Source organism: Grus americana, chromosome 12 (assembly GCF_028858705.1).
Source record: "Grus americana isolate bGruAme1 chromosome 12, bGruAme1.mat, whole genome shotgun sequence".
In the NCBI taxonomy this organism is placed as follows: Eukaryota; Metazoa; Chordata; class Aves; order Gruiformes; family Gruidae; genus Grus; species Grus americana.
This window is the reverse complement of record NC_072863.1, coordinates 22,182,080-22,206,904: the sequence shown is the minus strand read 5'-3', so window position 1 is coordinate 22,206,904 and position 24,825 is coordinate 22,182,080. Positions and strand designations below refer to the sequence as shown.

The window sequence follows — 24,825 nt, the reverse complement described above, 5'->3', positions numbered from 1 at the left end:
CTTAAACAGACTGCTCTCCTAAACCTCACTGTTGCAAACTTGTTGCTCTACTCCATGACCATGTCTTTCAAGTGCTGGAGATCTTTCTGAAAAATCCTCTTGTTCCATTTTCCACTTCTTATTCACATGTCTCTTGAGCATGGCTGTACACAGAGACCAGTGGTGACTGATAGCTGTAACCTGGCAAAAAATCCAGAAGTTGAGTCTTGTGTTTCCTGTAGGCCACCAAAGGATGCACCTCCTCATTCAGGAGTGCTCACTGAAGCAGACCTCCCAGCTGTAACCCTCACTGTGCTTTGAACGCACTAATTGCTGTTAATGACCCTAAGCAGTCTCACCTGGGGCCTCTACAACATTGCTGTTAATGACCCTAAGCAGCCTCACCTGGGGCCTCCACACCTACCCATGGGTGTGGCAACCCATTTAAGCCCTGCCCTGGGTACTCAGTCTTTCCTTGAGCAATGTGAGAGGAGGGCTGGTCTCCAGCTCAGCCACAGGTTGCCTTTGCCTGGCCACCAGCCCTGCTGGGTTAGACACCAACCTGGGGCCTGATTTCTTGGCTTGACCTTGGAGCTGCCTCACCACCATGGACCTACCCAGCGATCACAGGACTTTGATCCTGATTACTCTTACTGGGCCTGACCTGTAAACTGACTCACCTGCTTTACCTTGGACTTGTTTCATCACCGTGAATGTGCCTCATGATCTGAAGTCTACCTGACCCTGGCCATCATCTCCAGACCTGGCCTGGTCTCTTGCTTGGGTACTGTGGCATGGGGCTAGTGGGTGAGGCCTCAGCCTGCCAACCAGGTTATTTCTTTGGCTGCTGGTTTGCTGTCCCTCAGAGCAGCCAGTCCTTGCTGCATGTTGTGAAGTCGACCCAAGATGTTTTAGCTAGTGCTGGGCCCTCGGCATCAGCTAATTCACTGCCTGCGTGCGCTTCTGCTGGGACTTGGTAATGTGAGGGTAGACAAAATGCTGCACAGAAAGCAGATGTCTTCATCGTGTGTTACTCTCGGAAGCGCCTCAGAGGCTAAGTGCTGCTGGACTAAGTACCGTTGTTGGACTTAAACACTGGGAGCTGTGTTCAAGGTATGAGCCCCATGCGATGGGAGATAGGGCTCTCCAACCAGAGCCAGAGAGTCTTAATCTTTCAGTGAAAAACAATGAAGAGGGTGCAGATTGCAGTGAGAAAGTCTAAGGTGTGTTGCACTGTCTTGAAAACTATGTGTATTATTATATGTTCTGTGACTGCTTTGTCTGAGGTTTGACACGTATTAGTAAAATTCTTCTCTGATCCTTTTCTTGCCAGCCAATGTCTCATCCCTCTCAACCATCCCCACAAGCACCACCCTTCAAAGTCCTTGTGGAGAGATGTCGCTCCGAACCCCTCTCCCAGAGCACCCCGATGGGGCTGGACCAGGTTGGAGGGCGCATGCAGCACTTGCTCAAAAGACGTGGTGAGTAGTTTTGTGGTGTTTTTCTCCTAGGCTTGTTTTTTTCATCTCACCCATCCTGCAGTGCAAGCTAAGGGCAGTATGGGTTGAAAAATCAGAAATGTGGTTTGCATCTATGCTTGTTACAACCCTGGAGCCAGGTGAGGGAGCTCTGATAGCCATATGCTAAGGAGTTTCTTGCTAGCTAATAAGATCTTTTTGTCCACAGTGTGTTTATGAAATAAGGCTGTTTTCTTTCTTTATTGTCTCTGAACACAGTCACTATAATTTGGTTACGAGAAGATGAACAGATATGCACATAAGGTGTAAAAGCTGTTCAGCACCTTCTGTGCAGGTTTTCATTTGATTGTTTTTTCTTGGCTTTCTGTCCTCTTACCAGCCTCTGTTGTGAGTACTTGCCATTTGCCAAGTGGTGATGGATACTGAGATCACAGCTCAAGTCTGATGTTTGTTTGGAAACACAGCAAAAAGTGAGGTTGTTCTTATTCCTGTGCTTGGGTACTCTTCCTGATAAAGAAGAGAATCTCACGAGCCAAAGACTGTGATGAGCTATCCTCTGCATTTGTCCTGCTCAAAGTGATGCTAGAAAAAGCACTACAGAATGTATTTGCTGGAAGGGTCTTATGTTGGCAGGTAAATAGGCTGATGGTTGAATAGCTGACATCATGTTTTGAACTTCTAATTAAAAAGATTGATAATTAGAGTAAGGAAGTTATTTCCTGAAGGGATACTGCTAACTCAAAGAATTCTGTGATTTAGCAATGGGCAAGGATGGGAGAGCTGCCAGACTGTGCTGGCATCGCTTAGGAGCACGCGGGGGATCCAAGCAGTTAATGGATGGTGGCAGCATGTCAGGGCTAAGAAGAACTAGGAAAGAAAAGGCAAAGTGGCTGCCTCTTTAATTGATGGCTCTTCTGTTGGGGTGCACACGTTTCTAGCACATGGGGAGTAACGCACACATCTCAATGTGAGCATTACTGTGTTTGCACGTTGCTCCTGAGTGCTACTATATCGGCACATTGCCTCTGGAGCCTGGTAGCAGCCTCTTGCTATAATCAGCACTCGCACTGCAGCTTGATTTTCTGCGAGTCTAGAAAGTGAAACGCGTGTTGCTAAAAATAACAGCAGGCTGCCTGCGTCAGCATCGCGTTTAGGAAATAGGTCTCAGTGCAATCTCTCTCCCAGCAACGCTGGAAGAAAATCAGGATTGCTGCCCACCCAGCCATGCTAGGGCTGCAGCAGGGTCCCAGCTCTGCTGTACTCTGTGCTGCTGTCCTGGGCAGAGCAGAGTCCCCACCTATTAGATCTGGGGGCAAGGAGCATGTAGTGTGTGTGTGTGCGCGTGTGTGTGTGGTTTGCCCCTGTAAGGTAAAAGTGACCTAAACCCCAGGAGCGGGGGTGTGGATCTCCACTCTCCCAAAGCCTGGGACCCTTTACCCTTCGTTATCTGGTTTCAAACCCCTCAGGACTGATGCAGTCTGACACCTCTGCCTGGGTTAGAGGTGCAGCAGGAAAAAGAAAACTAGCATTGTGCATCTTTCAGGGGAGAATTCCAGAATTTGGCTGTTTTCTGTAGATGCCCTTCTCCATGAAGGGGACGACAAGCCCCAGGGGATGGGAACACCCGTGGGTGTGTGTATGTATACACAGGCACATATGTGTGCTGCCTGGACTACGTGCCACCTACTGACAGGAGCCTGTGCTGACCGCTGCTGTGGGGGCACAAGTGGTGCTCAGCTCTGTTTCCTTCTTTCCAGCAGCTGTCACTCCAGGCTAGGGGACGTGAAGAGTCTGATGGAGGAAGGGATTAAAATCTAATCTTGCCAAATGTGGGAGGGAAAATCCCTGGTCTCACACAAAATGGCAGTTTCACCCCAAAAAGAGAGGGATAGGATGGGCAGCTGAAAATTTGGGTTGATTAGAAAAACAGAGCTTAATTTTGAAAGGTGAGTTGCCAGCCCTCCTCCACCATTTGCCTCTTCTTTACAAGCTGTTTTGTGCTTGGGTATGTACCATCTGTGAGGCCAGGCTGAGATTTGGTGTAAATAGTATAGCTTGCTTAAAGCTAGCTCAGACTTGCATCTGTGAGCGATTGGCCTGGAATGCTTGGGGTGAGAAGTAGCCCAGTTTCTTTGAAAAACAGCTTTTATGGACTTTTCCATTTTTGTTTTCTGCATAAATTTGAGGAGTTGTTTCTTTTTCAAGGCACTGCATCATATGGATCACAATGACTGTAAAGCTGGGATTTCTGTAGGTCCAAACTGCAGAGGTGCTGTTCTCACTTATGGCCCAAGGAGCTATTGCACTTTCAATACTGGTGCATGCAGATGAGGCTCTTGTGCTGCCTGGTGCTCCTGGGAGAGTGTTCTGGCTTCACACCCAGCTCGTCTGACCCCACCTGCTTATACCGCTTCTGAATTTGGCTCTCAGCTCTTAGTTTGTGCCTGCGTTTTTGTAGTATCCAAGCTGCGCTATTTTTCTTGTATCCCAAGAGCACTGAATAAAGCACCTAAATATACTCTCTGCTCTCTTTTTCTAAAGAAGAGGTTGAATGAGTCTCTTGCAAACAATTTTGTTTCTTTCATTTAAAAGAACAGCCTCCGCCCCCAGCCTGAGCTAAAGCACAGCATTTATCTTTTGTCATTCCTTTTTTTCCTGTGGATTTTATCCTGGCAGCTGAGAACGAACAGGCTTCAAAGACTCTGAAGGTGCGCGGGAACTGCAGAAACGGTGGACGTCGATGGAACCTCTTCAAGCCTGGAGCTGAGAAGCTGCAAATCAGTAGGGTAAGGTGTTGTTTGAAATATGCCTCTGCCTGCTTCAGGGTGGTATATACCTGCTGCATGTTTCGCCTCGGAAACTAACAATATGCTTTACTAACAGCTTCCTGAATCTGTGGTTCCTTCAGCTACAAATAGGCTTTTTTTGTTATTAGAGGGTTTTTTTTGTAGTAATAGAAGAATAGGTGCATTATCTTTTCCCCTCTGGATTAGTTTCCCTTCAATGTATATCAGATGCTTTATGGTCTAACGGAGGCATTGGGCCTCCCATTTCTCTGGCTGAGCGTTCCTTGCAGGTGGAGGGAACTGTGATGTTTCAGATCGCCTGTGATTTTGATGGGGTTTTTTTTCCCCTTCTCTTTTTAACCATGTGTCCTTTGGGTTTGGTACTGCTACCAGCACTGTCTTGGTGATGAATGCATGTCACTGATTCTTTCCCACAGTGTTTTGCAAATATAGGCACAATCCACTCTGTTCTTTTTTGTGTGTGTGAACAATGTTTCTAGCGGGGGAAGTAAAAACTGTTGTGGGCCTGGGGATGTCCATGTCTTTCTCTGGGACAAATTCAGGAAAGGTGGCAAAAATTGTACCATTTGTGTGATATATTTCCTTGCTTGTGTGGGGGGCTGTTTTTCCTGTGCGTCTGAAGTCTGGAGAACTTGGTTATTCCATGGTCTTGTTTCAGATTTGTATTATTTGTGAGTCTGGTTTCACTGGTACCCAACACAACAGGAATCTGGATTGTCCAAAATCCAATAGACTTGCTAGCTGGTGACTAACGTGATGCAAGGAGAGTTTTCTAGTGAATAGGGCAGAAGAGGTTTAGCCATTGTTGTTCCCCTAGGGCAGACAAACAAAGGATGATCTGGGAGCCAGGAATTTCCCTGCTGGAATCAAGAGGGGGAACTGACCTTTTGCAGTTGTGTCTGTGTGGCTCTTTCCCTCTCCATTACTGTCCTTACTAGTCCTTTATTGTATTCATATTCCCTTTGATATCTGATGAACTGCCTTCCTGAAATGTGATTTCCAGGGAGGACCTGGCCTCTGTGTCTGTATTTCCATCATAGAAGCAGTAAGTTGGCAGTAGGTGACTGACTTCTCCAGCCTGCTTGCATTGGGTGTTGGCTTCCAGGGAATACTTTCTGGGATGGATTGCTGGTATTTCAGTCACTTGTGAATTTCTGGAATGCCATCTTGCATAAATTCTTTTTTCTTTCCTGATTTTTTGTGGGCTGAGATACAAACCAGAGGATAGACAAGTTCAGTCCTTCCTTTTCTCTCCCTCTGGGTCCTACCTTGCTTCCCAGACATAAACTGCTTCTTTCAAGTCAGGAAGGCTGTTTTGGTTATAGGCATGCTAAGCATCTAAGCTCCTGGATGATAAAATGATCAAAATCCAATAGAGCGGTTTGTCCTCTGGGTCAGAATAAAGGCAGGCAACTGCAGAGTTGCTGTTACAGCAATGAAGTATCCTGTTGTACTGTATGCCAGTCCTGCCTTGGAACATCATCAGGTGTGTTACTCTTAAACCATTAGCATGTTCAGGATCTGGTGTTGACCAGTGCATGGATAGGTTTGGTCTACCTTAATTAATCAAACGCTTTCTTAATCTCTCTTAAGAGGAGCTAATGTTTTGCATCCTTCATAGCTGACCTTCAGGCCTAGCATGGAAACCAAGGTGCTACTCTGTTTTAACTCAGTATTGCTACTGAATGCATGAGAAACAAGATGGTCTGTATCCTGAGTCACCACAACACCTGTTTCTGATTGCAAATAGAGCCTGACTTTAGAGCACCTTTACAAAGGCAGTGGAAAATTGAAACTTCAGCAAAGCAAAAATACTGCTGAAGTTTGGGAAGGGTTAGTTAAGAAACTTTGCTTCTCTGCTGGTGATATCTAGGAAGGGTGTGGAACTGGAAAGGGAAATGAGCTTCTCATGAGCACAGAACGTTGTGTGTGATGTTTGGCACAGACATGGGCATGCCAAAGACCTGTGCATCACTGGGACAGAGAATTGCTTTTGGGTGCTGATCAAGATGCCCTCGGAGACTTGTTCAGTGCTGCCATTAGGCAGCTTGTTGCTCAGCCTGAATTATGGTGAACAGGCAGGTGTGAAACCTGCGCTGGGATTTATAAATCAGAGGTACTGCTTTAAGTGCTGCAAGAGTAAGATATATAGTAGCACATATGTGTGGCTCACAATAGCAGTGCTGGAAAACTCGTATGTCACCTCTGTCCCAAGCTGTGTGAAGATGTACGGGTCTGCAAATCACCTCTTTGCCAGAAAGAAATTTCTTCTTTAGCAAGATTTATAAATTTGAGACAAGATTTGTGGGGTCAGGTATCTCTTGTCAGGTGCATTCATTGACAGCTGACGCCCAGTCAGGTGGCAGAGCTAGCACAGAAAGGAGTGATTTATACTTTCAAACCAGAGAACAGGCTTCTGCAGAAACTGTGCCTGATTTCCATCTTGAATGGGAATGTGTGAGGTGGAGAGAGAGCAAGAGGAGACTGACAAAGCATCAGGCTTGTCTTAGTGGCAGTGGTGCCATCGTGGCCCTTGGAGAAATGTGGGTGGCTGTGCAAAAAGAGCATTGGTATCACTACATGTCATGCACAAATGCGGAGCTGTTGGTGAGCAGCTGCCTTGTGAATCCTCAGAGGCTGCTTATTCTTTGCTCTGTGCAATGTGCAGATTTTGGCAAAAAACACTTCTGTCCCCTTCCCTTCCTCTTGTTTCTTTTTTTTGTTCTTTTTTTTTTTTTTTGGCTAGAGTTGTAGGTGTGATGGAGAAATGGCATCTCTTAACTACCTGCTAACCCAGAAGTCTGGGCTGAGAGGCTGATCCTAAGCCCAAGGAGGAATCCTCCTTGTCAAGACCACTGTTTGTCACTGTTGTTAGTCACATCTGATAAGTGTCCATCATTTTGCAGCTGGCTGCACCTTAATCCATCTGTCCAGACAGCAGGGATGACAAAAGGCAGTTGCAGAAGTAAGTGGTGGTAGCAGGAAAGGAGAGAGGGGCAAGTGTCTAATCCTGGGCTGCCTCTCATCTCATCATAGGAGTGCACATGTGTGTGCACAAACCTGTGTTTTTTCTTACTGCTCATGGCTCTCTTCTCCTGTCAGTCATGCCCAAGCTGTCCTAGCAAGTGAGTTTCTGCAAGTCTGGGCACAAGCTTTAGAAATTTTCTATGGAGTGGATAAGGTTTATTGTTCCCACTTTGTAGGTGGGGATAAGAAAACTGAAACACCAGAGGGTGGTACATGTAGAGCCATACAATAATTTTTTTATTTCTCTCCTAACTTCAAGAAGCAGGAAAAAAGTAAATAGAGTCAAACTGAGTCAACTTTTAAAAGCTTTCAGTATTATTAATTTTTTCTCCCCAGAAGTGCACTTCTCAGCCTGGAGAAAACTCTGAATTGAAACAATTTATGTGCAAACCATTTTGTTTGCACACTTGGGTCACTTAGAGCCTTTGCTTTTATGGGAGCAATTTGGCACAATCAAGACCAACGTGCGCAGGACCTCACGGTGCCCAAAACTGCAGACTTTGCTGCAGCAGCCAGCTGAAATGCCAAAGATTAACCCAAAAGGCTGCCCTAGCTCTGATGGGGCCCTTGGCATCTGTCATGCCTCTGTGATTTACCCTCAGGCTGGTCCTGCCAGCTGGGGCATGGCTAATCCCTGGGGACAATGAACAAGGGGAGAAATGAGTTACTTTTTCCAGCCCCAGAGCAATTCTGGGAGATGTTTTATGGTCTGGATGACAGTCCCATCCTGGACTGGCTTCATTCTGACCCCAGTCACTGGCCTCTGGTGCCACTGATGAAGGGACTTGTTGCTTCTAGTTAGCTGTCCAGTCTAAGTCATCCCAGTCCTTTCCATAAACAAATGCTGTGGGGACGTACTCCAGAAGGAAATTCAGCCCATCCTAATATCAGAACCATCCTCTCACTGTATGGAGGCATGTGTGTGTTGGTTGTCTCTATCTTACCTGTGAGTAGAGATTTAATTTTTACCCTTTAACTTAGCAAAGATGACTGCAAATATTCGTGTTCTCTGCTCCTTTTCCCCCTTCCTGTCCTGTGTGCTCTTGTACAAGGGACTAAAGCACAAATTTATATGCTGGAGGAAGCCACCATCTAATTAGTTAGAATGAAAACTTTGCATGAGAGCCAGCTTCTTTGACATCTCCTGTACTAATAATAGGCAGCCCTGCTGTGCAAAGGTGTTGAATATTCACTAAAAAGCCACCAACCCAGCCTGTCCTTTCTCCTTTCTAAGTCATGAGCTATTTTGAGAGGCTGGTGGGGGGTTGCCATTGCAATGATGGTGGATGTGCAAGTCCACAGCTCCCCAAAGCTAATTCCCTGCCGGTGTGTTTATTAGGAATAGGAAATTCAGTGTGCAGCCTCCAAGAGAACAGACTGAAGGCAAAGTTGATTTGGGTTCTCTCTTGCCCACACTGTGTTGCAATGAATAGGGAATGCTGCTTGATATTCAGTACTAGCTCTTCTGCTTTCTATTTTTATCTTCTAGCATAATGCTGAGTGAGCATTTTGTTTAGTGGGGTTATTTTTTTTTCTATTTGAAATGTGTCCTGCACCATGTTTCTCTTGCCTTGCTACTTAGGGGAGGAAGGAGGTGTGGCAGGGATTGTGGACTGCTGCATTCTGATACGTGAGCTGTATATAATCGTAGTCATTTTTTTAGTCCTCCTGTCCATGTGAATAGGCTGACAGAAAAGCATAGTCCCGTGGCTTTCCTGGTGCTAATTAGTTTAAATATCAGTGCTCTGGTTATGAGAGGTTTATATGCACATATGGAGCGCTGCCAGAAAAACACATCCTCTTTTAATCTCTCTTCCCTCATTTTAAACATTCAGTACTTCTGCTGGCAGGGTACGTCTGTTCTGTATATTTTTGGGGGATTTGTTTTATATCTTGATAAACCTATTATGCTGCTCTACTTAGCAGTGCTCTGTAATCTTTATATAGTTTTTCCATTGCTTTCTTCCATGAAGCCACTCTTAGGAATTTATAAATGTTTTTTGCAAGTTCTGAAAACCTTTGTGCAGTATTATTAATAAAAAAAGTAAAAATTGGCTTACTCATTCAAGGAGGAAACAGCAGTTCAGTCCACGCTGACAGATCCTGATGCCCCTGTCTCAGAGCCTCATAACTCTCTAATGTTGTTATATGGTCCCCATATGTCTGTGTGAAGAGTGTTCAGCAAGGAGCTCTGAATTAGCGGGGTCTGCAGCTTTTTAAGCACCTGAGGTCTGATGTGTCTAATCTGATTTAGTTTATGAACTGGTCAGAGTGTGGAGAACGTTGAATGAATGTGCATAGTCTCCGGTGAACTCTAGGTCATCCCTAAACCCATTTGCATTCATTTCACATGAGTGGACCATGTTTTGAACTTGCTCCCCAGTGACTGTGATGAATATTAGTGCAAAATACACTTTAGGATTCCTAGTACCAGAAGTGAACACTACTTACAAACTTACCATGCTCTGGTTGTTTTGTCTTGCTTAGAAATAACATTTGAGTGCTGTGTTTCTGTACAGAGCAGTGCTGAGGGGAAGTAAGCCTTGATTCCTTTGGTGTTACACCAACAGTGCCGTAGCACGGGTGTTTCTCTACCACACCTGGGGACAGACAGGGCTTCAGTGAGTGTGAATCCTTACAGGAAGGAGAAGCTTGAGATGACAAAATGGTGAACTTGAGTTGTGGGTTTCTGTTCTGGCTAGCACAGGAGAGAGGATTGAAGTTCCAGACTTAGAAGAGGTTCTCAACCACTTCCATGTAAGCCTATATTAAGAAGAATTCTCAGCTTCCAGTTTGTGATGGTCTTTATAGTGCAGTTGGACCTTGGGGTGTTTTCTATGCAACTGCAGGTGGTAGGTACTGCATCCTACATAGTATTAAATGTGTGTATAATGGTGACTGTACATAATCACCTCTTCTATAGTTCAAATTAAGCTCTCTGTCCTCATCTGAAATAGCAGCTTGGAATGGATCCTTTTCCCTATTGCTCAGTTCCACCTTGATTGCTCTGCTTCAACTCATTACTCAGCTCTGTCACTGTGTTTCACTCTGGAATATGGTTTCTACAAAAGAAGCTTTAATGTAAACTCAATTTGTGTTGCATTGCTAAAACCTTAATGACATTTTGCTTGGCAGCAGCATAGACTCTGTGTGGTTTGCCCTTCCCCAGTGCACTATATTCTCAATAAACTAAAGTCCATGGTAGGTGCAGCATGAAAAATCTCTTGAGTAAATATTGGAACAAATGCTTTTGTCATGCTTCCTAAGCTCTGGCTGCATTTGTGATTCAAGGCCACTGCAGTGTCACCAGTATTTAGCTGAAAAGGAGCTAAATTTGGGAGGGAGAGGCGAAAGCACAGGTCATAGCTTCGTAACCTCTTCTGTAGCTGCTGAGATGTGATTCCGAGATGCATCTTCAGTACAGAAGTGTTGCTGAAGCCATTGGTCACTGCCTGGGTGAATACATCCAGAAACTCGTCATGGGGTGAAGGGGAAGTGGTTCCTGTATTTGTGGCTCCCTGTATTCTCAGAGCTGAGATCTGAAGCGCTTCACTGCATCATCAGGCTGACACAGCCAAGGGCAATTCTCCTTGGGCTCCTGTGATGGAGACCTGCAGTGTGGAGGTGGGAAGGCCATCCTACTCCTGTGGTGGTGTGAGCTGTGTGCAATACCATACTGCATCCAAAGCTGTTAATTTGTTTCCGTTGATGGTCTGGAAGGAAGATCTAGGACCATCTCCTCTGCTCCTTTCTGCTGTCCCTTCTAATTTGATGATACTTGTGTAATGTAGAGGGGATATGTTCATAAAAAAAAAACCAATGCAGTGCACCTAGCCACGCTGCTGTGATGCTTTGACTGGCATGTGAAAATCTGGGGCTTACAGGGAAGGTGCAGTTGCTTTGCCTGCATTTTGCTCTGTGTTTTGAAATAGAATCATAGAGTCAAGAAGCTGAAGTAGGGTTTGGGTAACAAGCTGCCGCTACCTAGTACCACAGGTAGGAATAAAGGGTCTAATTTTGTCCCTGGTTTTGTCGTACAGAACTATAGTGGTTTTCATACCTGAATTAAACTTGGGACATTAACCCAACACTATGCTTGCACTTGGAGAATGAGGAGTATAAAATTAACAGGATGAGAAGCTGCAAAGGGAACTTGAGTATTTTATTAGTGAAATCACATGGCCCGCAATGAGCTCCTCGATGAATCAGGGAAAACTTCATCTCTTAATGGACTGCACAGAATATAGAGAATAATTCCCCTAATAAATCTCTTTCACTCTCTAATATCTAGGGAAATATATTATCCTGTTGTCCAAAAACCTTGAGAGATCAGTCTTATTGGAACAAGAATAGATGTTTCGTGTTCATTCCATCTGGTGTGATAGGGTCAGCGGTTGCAGTCCTGTACACCTGCAAAAAGATGGAATTATAGCTGGTTGCAGTACTGCCCTTACCAGTATTAAATACTGTTTGCCATCACGATGCCAAGACAGACTGCATCAGCAGGATGCATTGCAGCATCCTTAGAAGAGTGGAGGAGGCTGCAGAGCCTGAACCTCCATGAGCCAGCATCAGGGAAATCACCCCCTTGTCAGGGACACAGCTCAGAGCCTGCGGCTGTTGGGGACCACCTTCGGAGGGGTCTTTGGGCACTGGCCTTGAACCTCTCTTGCCCTCAGCAGGGGATTTAACTTATGCTGAATGTGGAAAGCGGCTTGGGCACTGGCTGCTTCCCAGGTCAAGATGCGTTTTCCTGCAAATTTACATGCTAACAGAGTGTTGTCTCTTGCAGTTCTGCTTGTCTGCTGTTGCTTTGTGTGGCAATGTCAAACATAGGGTTTCTCCCCTGTGATGCGATATATGTTTTGGTAAGTCAGAGAAAGGAAAGCAAAGTAATTGCTTGAGTCAGAGGGTCCTGCTGTAAACCGCAGCTGGAGCGGGATGCCCAAAAAGCAGATTCCTTGAAGAGAGATGTCAGTACTGAAAGATTCCCTTTTACGCTCCTCATACAAGAACTTACATATCTAAAAGCAGAAATAACTCCACCACTGCCCTTTGTATGATGAGTGCTCTTCAGCTCTCTGTCTCTTGACACGCTTCCAAATTTTTAGGTGAGTTCAGCCTTGCCTGGAGAAACAGGCAGGTCCCGCTGCAGCCAGGCAATGATTAGTGACTGTCTTTTAAAGGGGACTTGCTATGCTGTAGGGGTACTTGGTGTCTCTGAGATATTTAGATGTGGATAGGTCAAATCAGTGTCAGCATGATGCTGGGGAAGGGACTGAGCTGAATAGTGAGCAGCATGTTGCCAAGCAGTGACAGGGCTGCCTTGTTGCAGTTGTCTTTTGGGCACTTAAATGAGCTGCAGTTAGGTGATGTCCTCTAGAAAGTAGGAAAACTAAGAGGAAAAAAGGTGAATTAAAGCTTTTCAAGGCTTCCCCATAGCAGTGATGCACTCACATGTCTTGGCAATGATGACTGCGTTCCTGGAATTGCACAAGGCGATGCTGACAGAAGCTATCTTGTGGGATTGCCTTTGTCTTGTGAGTGTCAACTCCCAGATGTTCAGCTGTGTGGGCCACTGCTGCCTTGAGCACCTCTGGGAGATTTCCACAGTCTTTGCAGTATGACACACCTGGGCTCTGCACCGTGAGGCTTTTGGCTCCACAGTGACTCCATGAAATGGTTAAGAAGCTAATGCAGTCTTTTGCAAACGGCTGTGTTATTTCGTCTCCATCAAGCCTGCTTAACAGTGTGCTGTCAGGTGTTTTCCCTGTAATTGCACTGCGTGGTGCTTGCTGTGTAATTCCCCTGCTGACATGTAACACAGCACAGTCGGCCAGCCAATGCCGTGAGTGAAGCTCCCAGGATGTGTTGTTTCAGTACAGGGTAAAAAAGATGTTTCTAGACTCTCCTCTCATCTCTGGCAGCTCAGTGATTTTGTGCAGGTGCGAAAAGAACCTGAAGCACCGGTACTTTCAAAACAAGGATGTGCTAAAACAAAAATGGTAAATTCTCCTGGCTCAGTCAGCTGTGCAGATTAGGAAAATGTTCAGTCCCACTTTTACAGCGTTTTGCAGTGACAAAATTGCTATAGAAATGGATTTTGTCCATCTTGTGCCAGGAGTTGAGGACTGGACGAGAAGACCCAGTGGTTGGATCTTTTTGTACACACGATTTACTTCCTTACATTCTTTATTAGAGCCATCTATTTCTCTTCTAAGATAGCTCACTTTTATTTTTAACACTGGACAAATATCAAAAATTCCTCAAGAGAGATCTGTGATTACAGCTCAGTTTTGACAGTTGAGAATAGTCCAACTGACATACTCGCTTCATCTGAAATGCTGCTATTTTGAGTTCTGCTTTTGTTTTTAACCATCAGTGATAAGTTTGCATTTCCTATGGATGATATTTTGGGTTGATGTGAGTTGTTACAAATCAGTTCTGCAGTGGATCTGGCTGTAGTGTTTAAAACTCCACTGTGTAAAATAGTTATCTTCCTGTGTGAGCTTTGTTTTGCCTTTTCTGTTTCGATACTCTTTCACCCAAAACAGAGCAGAATTAAATCCCCACATCCCAGCTGCTCATTGCTAAATAATTTGGTTTACATCTTGCTGAAGCATTTTATAAGTACTTCTGCAGAAAGACTTTTTTCCTCCTTTTTTTGTTCTTAAGATAAAGGCAAACCAAACTTTACAGGCACGTCTTTTTGGAATTGGATATTTTCCAACTATTATTTTGCAAACTATTAGAGCGGCAGATCACAAGGCGGAACCCAGTTATGCAAACAAAGCCACGTCACTCTTGGCTGAAAATAGCTTGAGTACATGTGCACTAAGGTGGAAATGAAGGCCTTTGGTGTACATACAGTGATGGGAGGGAGGCGAGAGGGGAAGCTGTAGCTTTTTGTTTAGAGCCTCTCAGGAGGTATTTAGAGAAAGTGTGTTTTCCAGCGATGAGCAGAGCATTGCTGCTTATAATTTCAGTGAGAGAGGAATTACTGCCTTCCTCATTCAAAAAGGGGACTAGGATTTTGAGAGAAGGCACTCTGTTCCCAGGGGTGTTAATAATTTTTAACATCTAGGTCTCACACAGAGCATGAAGAAATACTGGAGAATAGTTAAGAATGTTTTCTTTCCTCTTCTTCCTCTACTCAGTCCAGCTCTCGCACAATGAAAGCCTGTTCACTTCTGCAGTCTTGTGTGATTCTTAGCTCACCCATTGGTCCCTGGTTGTGGGAGATGGTTTCACATCTCATTGCAGAGACATTTCCTTTGCTACCTTGGCTTAAGTCTTCATCTGTTTTTGTTTCAGCCTCATCCAGCACTGCAGTGCCCTAAATAATTTTGAGATCACCCTACCAGCTATTCGCTGTGTGCTTATGGACATGCTGCCTGTTAAGTTTACTGGGTATTTGCAGCAGGGATGTGGTCTGACTTACTTTAATATGCTCTGTGTTACTCCACCAGGCTTAAAATAAACTTTTTTTTTCTTTCTTCTGTAATATTGCTACACTGAGCTCCCTTTGTAGCGATATGTTTAATTGCAGTTTGTTATCTAGCTGTTAGGAGATCATACGGTGTTTCTGGCCTAAGATACAGTTTTGGGTAAATAGAGAGGATAAAGTAGGAACTCAGGTATGAAGAATGCAGCTTGTAGGTGTGCAGATGTAGTTTCTATTAGATTAAAGCCTCCTTTTTATGAAGACTTGCAATTTGTTATCTCACAATACTTTTCTGGGATGAGTCGAAAGGGGCCTATAAAGCTGAACAAAGGCTTGATGTCTTCTGTAACGGGTAAAGTGATTCCCAGGCACTGTTCATTACGTATTCCTCACAGACGTTTTTTGTTTCAATTAGAAATCTTGTTCAAATTATCTCTATATTAATCCAAAATTGCAAGTGCCTATCGGAATATCTTACTTAACATGCTCAAATAGGTCTCTATTCCTGCTCCTTTGCTTTCCAAAGGTATGTATAAACTTTTTCTCCTGCAAAAATTTCCAAACACAGATTTTTATTGTTTAGATCCCCCCCGCTCCAAGTTTTGCTCTGTGTATGTGTCCATTTCAAGCATTAGGATGCTTTGCCTCTTCCAAACCTGAGTAGTTTTCAAACAGGATTCCCATGCATGATGCTGTTTAGGTTGTGCCAGTTGAGTGTTGCTGTATTCTGAAACAGCTGACCTCAGCTGAACGTAAGCATGCACAGCTACACAGGGGAGATTAGTGCTGATTTATTGGCCTGTCAATTAAATAAGAGCACCAGGACTCTCACCACATGGCTGAGAGGTTAAGTATCGTGGTGACAGCAAAAGATCAGCTTTCTTAAATGTAACTGCTTGTTTCTATACATTTATGTTTAATGAAAATATTCCTACATCCTGCACTCTTCAACATTAGTTCTGAGATTTATTTTGAACTATTGCCAGGGGAATACATTGTTATGGCATCCTCTTTCCACATCTATTAGCAGGAAGAGGATAATTGAGGAAATCTCACACAGATTTAATTGGGGACTGAGGGCAGAAGCAGGGAGGGGGAGAAACACAACACAGAAGTAGGTCAGAAGTTTGGTGGTGGATAACTCTTGCTTGACACTGAGCAATTGAGCTGAGCGGTGCTGTTGTAGGCAGCTGTGGGTCTGCTGTGATTTTTGGGGTTAACCAGGTAATTGGTGGTGGTGCGAGAGGAGTTGCCTCCCATACAGCTTATATAATGTGCCGCATATAGGCCGGTGCAGGTCCAGTCATCTCTGTGGCGCGGAGCTTGGTGCAGCCCCCTCTGCGGGAGTCGCGAGGGTGGGCAGTGATCCCTCGTGGCTTTGTACAGAATGGGTAAGGAAATGGGGATGGCTGAGAGCAGTGCAGCCTGGTTTGGGGGCAGGCTTTGTACAATTTTAAGCTCTATTCAGGAAGGCAGATGTTGTGCTCTACTTCGCAGCTGCCTACGACATGCTGGGGAGCAGCGTCCTTGCAAGGATGAGCCCTAGGCCGTGTGGGAAATGTGTGCTCCCTTCGCACACTGTCAGCCTCTCTGCTCGTGCTGTAGAGCTGCAGCTCTCGTGCTGGCAGCAACACCTCTGCAGCCTTTGAGGAAGGGTCAGGATCTTCTTCCAATTATTATTTCCTTATTTGCTTTTTGCATGATGTGGCTGAAACATGTGGCACTGTTCTGCAAATGTGTATTAGGTGTTCTTTTGCTGATGACGCTTCTGCTGTCTGGTTAGATCCATATGCCTTTTTGCTAAATTCTGGATGCACAGCATAGATGCATAAGCAGGCCACATTCAAAAACCTTGTGAAGCTGCAATCTTTTGGTCAGGGCTCTGAAAATCTGCTGATTTTCTTTAGGATGCTGTTCTGTATTCAGGACCCTTCGTCTGGTGGCTCATCCATCCAGCTTTTAGACTCTAAGGTCCCACTTGCAGTGCAAACCTGAGGTCTATACATGGGATTTTCTGTTCTGTGCCTAGGCAGTCCCTAAAGCCAACCTATACTACGCATGGCCCCTGGGCTGGGCTGCGTGCCCAAAGCAGGTTCCTGCCCACTGTGGGACACTGATACACCAGCATGACTGTCCACATGCACCAAGAACTGACTTGGGATGCATGGATATGACACCCCGTAACAAGCACATGGTGTTACGTGGGTGTCAAGGGCACCTCCTCCAGTGACAGCATCAGGCTGGAGACAAGCAAAATGTGGTGTGAGGATGTGGCAGGCAAAAGCAGTAGAGGAGAAAAAACCTGCAGTGCTTGTGAGTGCCAGTCTTTTTAACAGTTCATTTGTGGTCTTTACAGCCCACCCCATATGCTGCCAGGGTGGTGTGAGCAGGAGGGGGCTAGCTTTTCCATACAGCCATGAGATAAACAGAGATAATTACAGTAAATTGTCCTATTCTTTAGTATCTTCCTGACTCAGTGTGGGATACTGGAAGGCTCAGCTTTGTTGTGCTTTGGGATCCCCATCCCTAGAAGGGGCAGCGTAGCGCTGGCATCCATGCAGCAGTATTGTGAGACTATCACATCCCCTTTTTTGGGTGCAAGAGACGTTGGATATCAAGATGTTGAATTTGGTTTTATGCTGCTGGGATTGCAGTGCTTGGTGCAGTTGTGTCCCTTGAGATTTTTTTGTGACTTGGGAAGTACAGCACTGTTGCATTGGGGGAAGGCCAGTAGTGTTGGTATACAGCACAAACTCTGGATTTGCTGGCTGGGATTGTCGTGTCTAGGGATGCTCAGGGTTAATGAGCAGAAAGTGGCTGCTGCAGGATGGCCTGTGGAGTTGCCCAGCGCTGGGAGGAGAGGATGCAGCTGGGCTGCCTGGGGTGGTGCAGCGATGACCAGGAGCAGAACTGGGTGCACTTTGCTCATTGTCTCCCAAAACTGGAGCTGGGGAAAGCCTGTGGCTGGTGCCTTTCATAGGCCTAGCCTGCTGCCGCGAGCCCTGTGGTTTAGCTCCAAGCTGGGAGCAAAACAGCTCGAGTGAGAGATGCCCGTGCTGTGTGTGTGTTGTTGAATGTAGCTCGTGGCCCCTGGTTGGGACTGAGTCTGTTGTTCTGAGCTTGTGCAAACAGTAAGAAGCAGTGTTTGCCCTAAAGAGCCCACAATGCAAACACAGACACTTTCTAATAAACAAAGCAAAAGAAGGCCTCTAATTACAAACCTTGCTGTTGAATATTTTTACTGAGTTTCCTGAAAGCATCTTCCACCATCATTGCCAACCTGAAGCATCAACAAATATAGTTCTGGCTTAGAAACTGGTGTAATTAAGAAATACAAACACACAGAATAGGGTGGGGGTTATTTGCTTCTGTTTTTTGAGCCTTGAGGGAGTCTCAAGCTTTTTCATCTAGTCAGAGAGCAGAAACTTTTTCAGCTTGTATTTAAAAAAAAAAAAAAATTATTCTTATGATAGCTGCAGGTCACAGACTGTTTCTCAGGCCATAATTTGGGGCAAACTGCTGCCTGCCACTCAGGGCTTTTGCTGCCGTACCTTACTGCCAAGGTTTTGGGGTTTCTTTCCTCATGACTACTTTCTAGGATTCTCCCCCATGTTGAAGTGTTGCACTGTGGGTGCTGCTGCAGTGGTTAACCTGTGTATTTTCTCTGGGATGAATCTTTCTTTCCAGCTACCAGTTGTAAAGCCCACTGGGGCTGCAAATGCATTGGCTTGTACTGGAACAGAATGTACAAAAAATACAGTCCTCAAGGATGTGGCTTTGTGTACTACAGTGGCTGATGTCAGAGGATGGAAAAGGTCTTGTTTTCTCCGGAAATCTTTATTCTTAATGTGCATTCAAGAGAGAGAAAGGCAAAAAAGTGTGTTCTGCTAAACCTAAGTTAAGAAGCTTGTTCAATTTTTAAACAGTTACGTAAAGCCATCAAAGTCTGACAGGAGACAGATTCAAGTTTGTGCAAAAGAGAAAGGGAGAAAGAAGCTGAAATGGAGTGTTAAAGTTAATTCCCCTAGGCTTACACCTAAAACAGCCTTAACTTGTAGATGAACCTATTCCTGCTCTCTTCCCCCCCCCCCTTTCCATTTTTCCCCTTTCTTGACAAAGGTTTTCATGTTGCTGAACTCCTGGCTAAGTGTGAATGCTTCTTACGCCAACACACGCTGTCTCTGCCCTTACTGGTTTTGATGCACCTGGGGCCAAATCCTTCTTTGGCACTGTGCTGTCAGTGAACCTGTGCTGAACAGTCAAAGGGGCTTGGGCACCTGATCACAACAGCCTCCACTGTGACTGTGTGAGATGCTGGAGGAATTCAGTTCATGCCTTTTCTGGGCTGCTGGCTGTAACAGGATGGGAGTATGAATTTCATAGGAGCTCAGAGTTGGGAATTCATCTACTGTCTTTGAGGCTTCTGAAGTACAGTCATGGAGTTCAGACCTGGGTTTGACCTCACGTCTGCCATTCATGTTTTCTTGGCTAGTTGTTTGATTCGAACACTGACATTCCTATCTGAACTCAGAGGTTGGTAGGGCACTTTGCCTGCAGTCTTTGGATGCAGTTTCCTGATCTTTAAAGTTTACTGAGCTCCAGTTTTGGGGTCAGTTCTGATGGCATTTGTCACTCCCTTTACCAGAAGAGAAGAGATTGAAGAGTGGACTTTGAGCAGCTCCCCAGAACCCCTTGACTATTTCCCTCCAGGTACTTTACAGGTAGCGATTCAGGAGCTGAATGGTGCACTTCTCATTAGACAATAGATATTCGGTAAGGACTTGTGCGATAGGATCACTCCTCTCTGGATAATGCATAGAGGTGTTCCAGGTCTTTGAATAATATTAATCTATTTATATCTACTACCTAGATACTAGAAATCCATTATATCTGGTTCTGTCTAGATGTGATCAAGGACATACTTTCAACTCCCATTATTTTTTTGATAGCATTAATATTCAAGCATGTCTTTGTCTTAAAATGTATTCTGAAAGCTGTAGTTATTGAGGAAATTCATGAAGAGTAAAATGAAGTCCTCTGACAAAAAGGTTGTCATATTACAGAAGTATACATGGAGGGTAGCTGGCATGTCTGCTATCGGAGTGCTTTCCTCCGATCACCACAATGACTCTGAGCTATTGCTTGTGTGTGGCTGAATAGGCAAATGAAACTCAGAAAAGCCATGTGATTTCCCCCATCCATGGGGGATGGCTGTGGTAGAAACAAATTTGCTGCTCTTGACTCTGACCTCTGTATAGGTTATGATCCTTTTTATTCAGCTGCCAAAGTTTCTAATGTTGTATTCCTAGTTTTGGTTAACCTTAGCTGTTCCCTTTCTTCACGTTTGCTGCAAAGGAGATGTTTGGATGAAAATTGCTGCCACACCTCTCATGAGCATAGTAATTGTTCTGATCAAATCTTCAGGAAATCACAGTTTAGTGGTGCTTGGTTGGTAGGTGGACGCCCTGGCTTGCTGCTCTGGAGAGTGTGGAGCGAAGGTGAGAGCCAGGAAGTTTTTAGTTAATTTTCTTTATGGAGGGAAGGTTTTTGTCAGGAGTGGATGTTCTTTCTTCTGCACAACAAGGCTTTGTTCTATGAGAGGGATTCCTAGAGAAAACGGTTGGAAGAAAAAATGCTCAAACTTCAGGTTTGCATAAGTCTGCCCTTTAAAAAATTAGTGGCATTTGAGACTTTGAAGTGCTCTCCTGCTCTCTGTAAATTGCCCTGTTTCCTTCCTGTGTTTGAGAAGTGCCTGAACCTCCTCTGAGCTCTCCACAAGCTGCAGGACATCGATGTTTACTTTAAGGGTACCTGACTCAACGGCATTATCTGTGTCTCGCAGCATTGTCTCCAGCCTGAAGGTCTAACCAAAAAAATCTGTTTTCAACACGATCAGAGCATGAAAGCTTCTGTACTCTGGGTGCATCTGAAGAGCTGCCCCTTTGTCTGCAGTCCCCGAAGGGACTGACTGATTTGGTAGGACTGTGCTAAAGGTCTCAGTTCTGAGAAACTCCCTGTGGAAAGTGTTTTGTTTTTTTCTTTTGCCTTCTTGTCACAGGTTGGGGAAACTTTCCTCCTTTCATGCCCCGGTCACTGTGTGCATTAGAGCTGGCATGCTACACTGTTGAGGTAGTTACAGCTCAGGGACGAGTAAAGTGCTTCCCCGCTTTTACAGTGCTGGGGGATTCTTTGGGATGACAGGCACTATATGAATACAAGTAATTGTCATTAGAAAAACTCACAATATTTCTGCTTACACAGCCTCAGGTGAAGGACTAATAATGAAGATGGGCCACAAGGGAGCCAATTCTTGCATAATTAAATCCACTGGTGTTTGTGTGACAGATGAAACAGGAAATACTTGGTCTGCTCAGTGGGGATACAGTCACTGCTCAGTCAAAAATCCTGTGGCAGGAAGAGAAAGAAGAGTTTGCAATTACTGTGCCCAGTGTTGGCGTGTCTTAGGGTGGAAGAACGGTGTAGTGGGTGCTGAGGGTGGCTTCAGCCAGGAGTGGAAAGCAGGAGGGCTGTGGATCAGGTGGCCACAGTGGTCTTGGTGGGGGAGAGCACTGGTGTTGACTGATTAGAGAAAACAGGGAGACTGCATCTCTCCCGTCAACACTCTGAACTTCCCAGGGATTGAAGAAAGTTTTAGCATGTGACCAGCAGAAGAATTTTGATGAAACAGCCATCGATGAACAACGCATAATAACTTGGTGATACAACGCGTACGCAGTGTCTTCTGGTGGTGTGCTTGCCGCGATACAGGCTGCCACACCTTTCCTGTGGGAATGGTGAAGTGCCGGTATCCTCATCGTAGACATGGATAATGGAGACACTCAGAATTGACCTTTAATTTTTAAGTTGAAACATGTAAGCTGGACTTTGTATGAACTTTGGAGAAGGGTGTGAGCAAGCCATTTGTTTGAGTGTGAGTTGCCAACGAGATGATGCTTGGAGGGTAACTATTTCTAACTCAGCAACCCTTCCCAATAAACCATATCTCTGCATATCCCTCAGCTTTAATTGCAGACAGCATTTTGTATTTCCTGAACCGTTCTTGATGTTCCTATCCACCTCTCTTAGTCTGAACCCAATTTTATGCTGGGTCTGAGCTGGTGCCAGTCAGAACTGTGCTGGGGACATGGCAGCGCTCCCGGGTTCTGACTTTTTACGTGTACAAACCTGCTGTGCAGATCCAACTTTCTGCCTTTTCCAAACTTCCCAGTCCTAAGACTGAACCCTGATTTCTGTTTAAAGCATTGCAGTGGCAGCTTCTCAGGTGAGCTATCTTTGTTCTGGGTGTGAGAAACCTCGCAGGGGTCCACTTTGTTCCTGAGCTTTCAAAGTAGCATGCCTGAAATAGAAACACTGCACAGGAAGGTCTCCAGTATAAAAATACTTCCAATAGGCAACTCTTGTCTTGCATTATCCCCCTAAGGATTCAGTAAGATTTTATTCTACTTGGAGGTCATCCCTGCAGGTTCAATCCTGAGCCTTGTCACGGTGCCATAGGAAGGGGCTCAAACACCCAGCTGGCTGGTGGTGGGAGGTTTTCCCCTGTTGTGGAGTTCCCTGTTTCTCTTCTCCCACCTGGGAAGCAAGGAAGGCAGTGCAGCCAAGAAGCAGCACACCAGCGATCCCCAGTAGGTAGATAGTCCCAGGGGGCTGTTGCACATCAGCATAATTGAGAGCAGTCCAAAGGATTTCTCCAGTGAATTAGACTGATTTACAGTGACTGCTCAGGGATAGAGGAAAAACCCTTCCCCGCGGCAGCTCTAAGCCATGCTAGGATCTGAGTGGGCTCCCAGCTGCCTCAGGAGTAGGAGATTGCAGCATTTATAACCTCTGCTGTGCTCAGCAATGGAAGAACAAATTGGAGGTCCCAATGGGACCCATCTCCCACAATTCACCTTGTTTCTGAGGTTTTTGTTAACTGTGTCTTGCTTACAATGCTGTCTTTGTCTTTCTAGTGTCATTGATACTGTTCTGAAAGTCAAGCTAGCTTTGTGGTTCCTGTGTTTCTACCAGAGCTTGCTTTTTGTTTTAATTGAAATATTTGTCCTTATAGCGACTAATTAGTCGCTAATCTGTGGAGTATCTGGAAGGAGTGTTCATTTTCATTGCTCTGAGCTATGTCTCTCCAGCTACCAGGTCCTGGCTAGTCCTGGTGATGGTTCTGCCATGCAAACTCTTCTGCTTTCTTTCACCACAGGTGTCCCAGATGCTGCTCTCTGAATTCTGCCTCTCTGTTTGTCTCTTCCTTTTGATCTTTTTGCTGTTAAAAAGAAAAAGTAGGGGGGGGCGGAGGGGGGCAAAAAAGCAGGTTTGGGGCCTAAAGGGGTTCCCTAGTCTCTGGTAATTGTCAAAGAGTCAGCAATCGTAAGAAGAGAGTCTAAATGAAATATCTTGCCTTCCTTTCCCAGCATGGCTCAGCTTACCCATTTTGTCACCTGAATGTACAAGTATCCATCAGTTAGAGGATGGAGATTTGCATAATTAGTGTTTTTGAGGTACCTTCTGAAATGCAGGAGAAGATACTCTTATATGTCTCAGCTCTTATCTAATGAGGTGCTGACAAAGAGGTATCCATGGAGACATCCATTATAAGACACTGTTCTGAAATTGGTTCTTTCCAATGCCTGTTAAAATGCCAAAGGGTTTTCTTAAGCATAATTTATACCATTTCTTTGTTCCATCTCTAAACAAAAATAGTTATTCCTGAATATGATGAGAACCATCATTTTAAAAATGAGGTTTGCAAGCTCTTATTAAGAAACAGAGAGGAGTGAATTGGGAGAAAGATACTGAGTTTTTTTAAGGTATCCTACAGGGTATTTAAGCATGGAGAGAGGTGCTGAGCATCACTGACCTCTGGGGCATCCTCAGCATCTAGCAACTCGCTACATCTAGATGTCTCAATGGTGCTGGGGTTAACCAAATTCCACCCATCCAAATGAGTCCATCCGGAGTGGGTGACCATGGAGATGTTTTCCTGTGAGAAACAGGAAACAAGAGGCTTCCATGACATCTTTCTGAGGGGATGGAGTGGTGCAGCTGTGTGGTGGCTGCAGTCACTGGCTTATGGTATTTTCCAGCCCGTTAGAAATTGCAGACTTGGCAAACTTAGTGAGGCACATAAATCCAGGGTTTTTGGAGACAGGTGATCATGTCAGTGTTGCAGTGCATGGATTTTCTTTTTAAATTTCCTCTCTTTCCTCCCCTGTCTGCCATTGCTCCAGTCATACCACTTTGCACTTTCACAACCCTCCTCAAGTCCTGAAAAGGATGGCTGAGGGAATTGGGGCCTTTCTAATGCAAGGAAGGAGCTGGCAGTGTCCAGCTTCCTATCACATAGCTCTATGTGTGCTGTGGTTTCCTGCTGTAAGCCTTGAGTTCATACCTTTCTCTGTCCCGTGGCTGTGGGCTGGTCAGAGACATCTTTACAGATTCAGCCACTGTGCTGGTGGTATGATTCTGCAGCTCACACATGTGTCTCTTCGGCTTTGACAATCTGCACAGCATTTGTGTATATGGATTAGCTGTTGTTACAGCAATATGCTGTTAAAAAAAATAAAAATGGATCTAACTCCACCCTTTCTCCTTGCCTTTCCTGTTTTCTTGCTCTTGCATGGTGAAAGCAGGAGTTTACAGAATCCTGCATATCTGACTTGGTTATTTATAGCTTGAAGCTGTTGGTTTATTTTGAGTTCAGCTAATGGGTTATTCTTTGTTGGAGCTGTGAAAAGGATAGGAAAAAATCTATAAAATATTAGAAACCAGATTGAAGTGATGGTTAAGGTGTGTGCATAGTCCTCTGATCTGCTGCTGTATCCACATAAATATCAATCTGTAAAGCAGGAGGATTCTCCCAAAGGGAAATCCGAACTGTGGTTTAGACTGTACTAGCAGACACGTACAATTCACACTGTGTTGGTTAGTCATGTAAGTCATCTTATCAGAGAGCACACTCTTGTGACATGATCCGAAGGCTCTGGCATGGAAATTAGGAGGCTGGAGACTGGCTGCTTGGGCAGGGCAGAGGTAGTCCCATCACCTCTCTGCACCCTACCTTCAGTACTGCTTCTGC

General features: G+C 45.1%; 1 protein-coding gene across 3 annotated transcripts in view; it reads left to right on the top strand.

Annotated features, from left to right (window-relative positions):
• The window catches only part of ARHGEF9 (Cdc42 guanine nucleotide exchange factor 9), a 212,597-nt gene that overhangs the window by 34,076 nt on the left and 153,696 nt on the right, over positions 1-24,825 (top strand). For all 3 annotated transcript variants that reach the window (XM_054839167.1, XM_054839168.1, XM_054839166.1), the window contains exons 3-4: positions 1,313-1,460; positions 4,134-4,243. In XM_054839167.1, the coding sequence (XP_054695142.1) occupies positions 1,313-1,460; positions 4,134-4,243 (258 nt within the window). The remainder of the gene's footprint in view (positions 1-1,312; positions 1,461-4,133; positions 4,244-24,825) is intronic.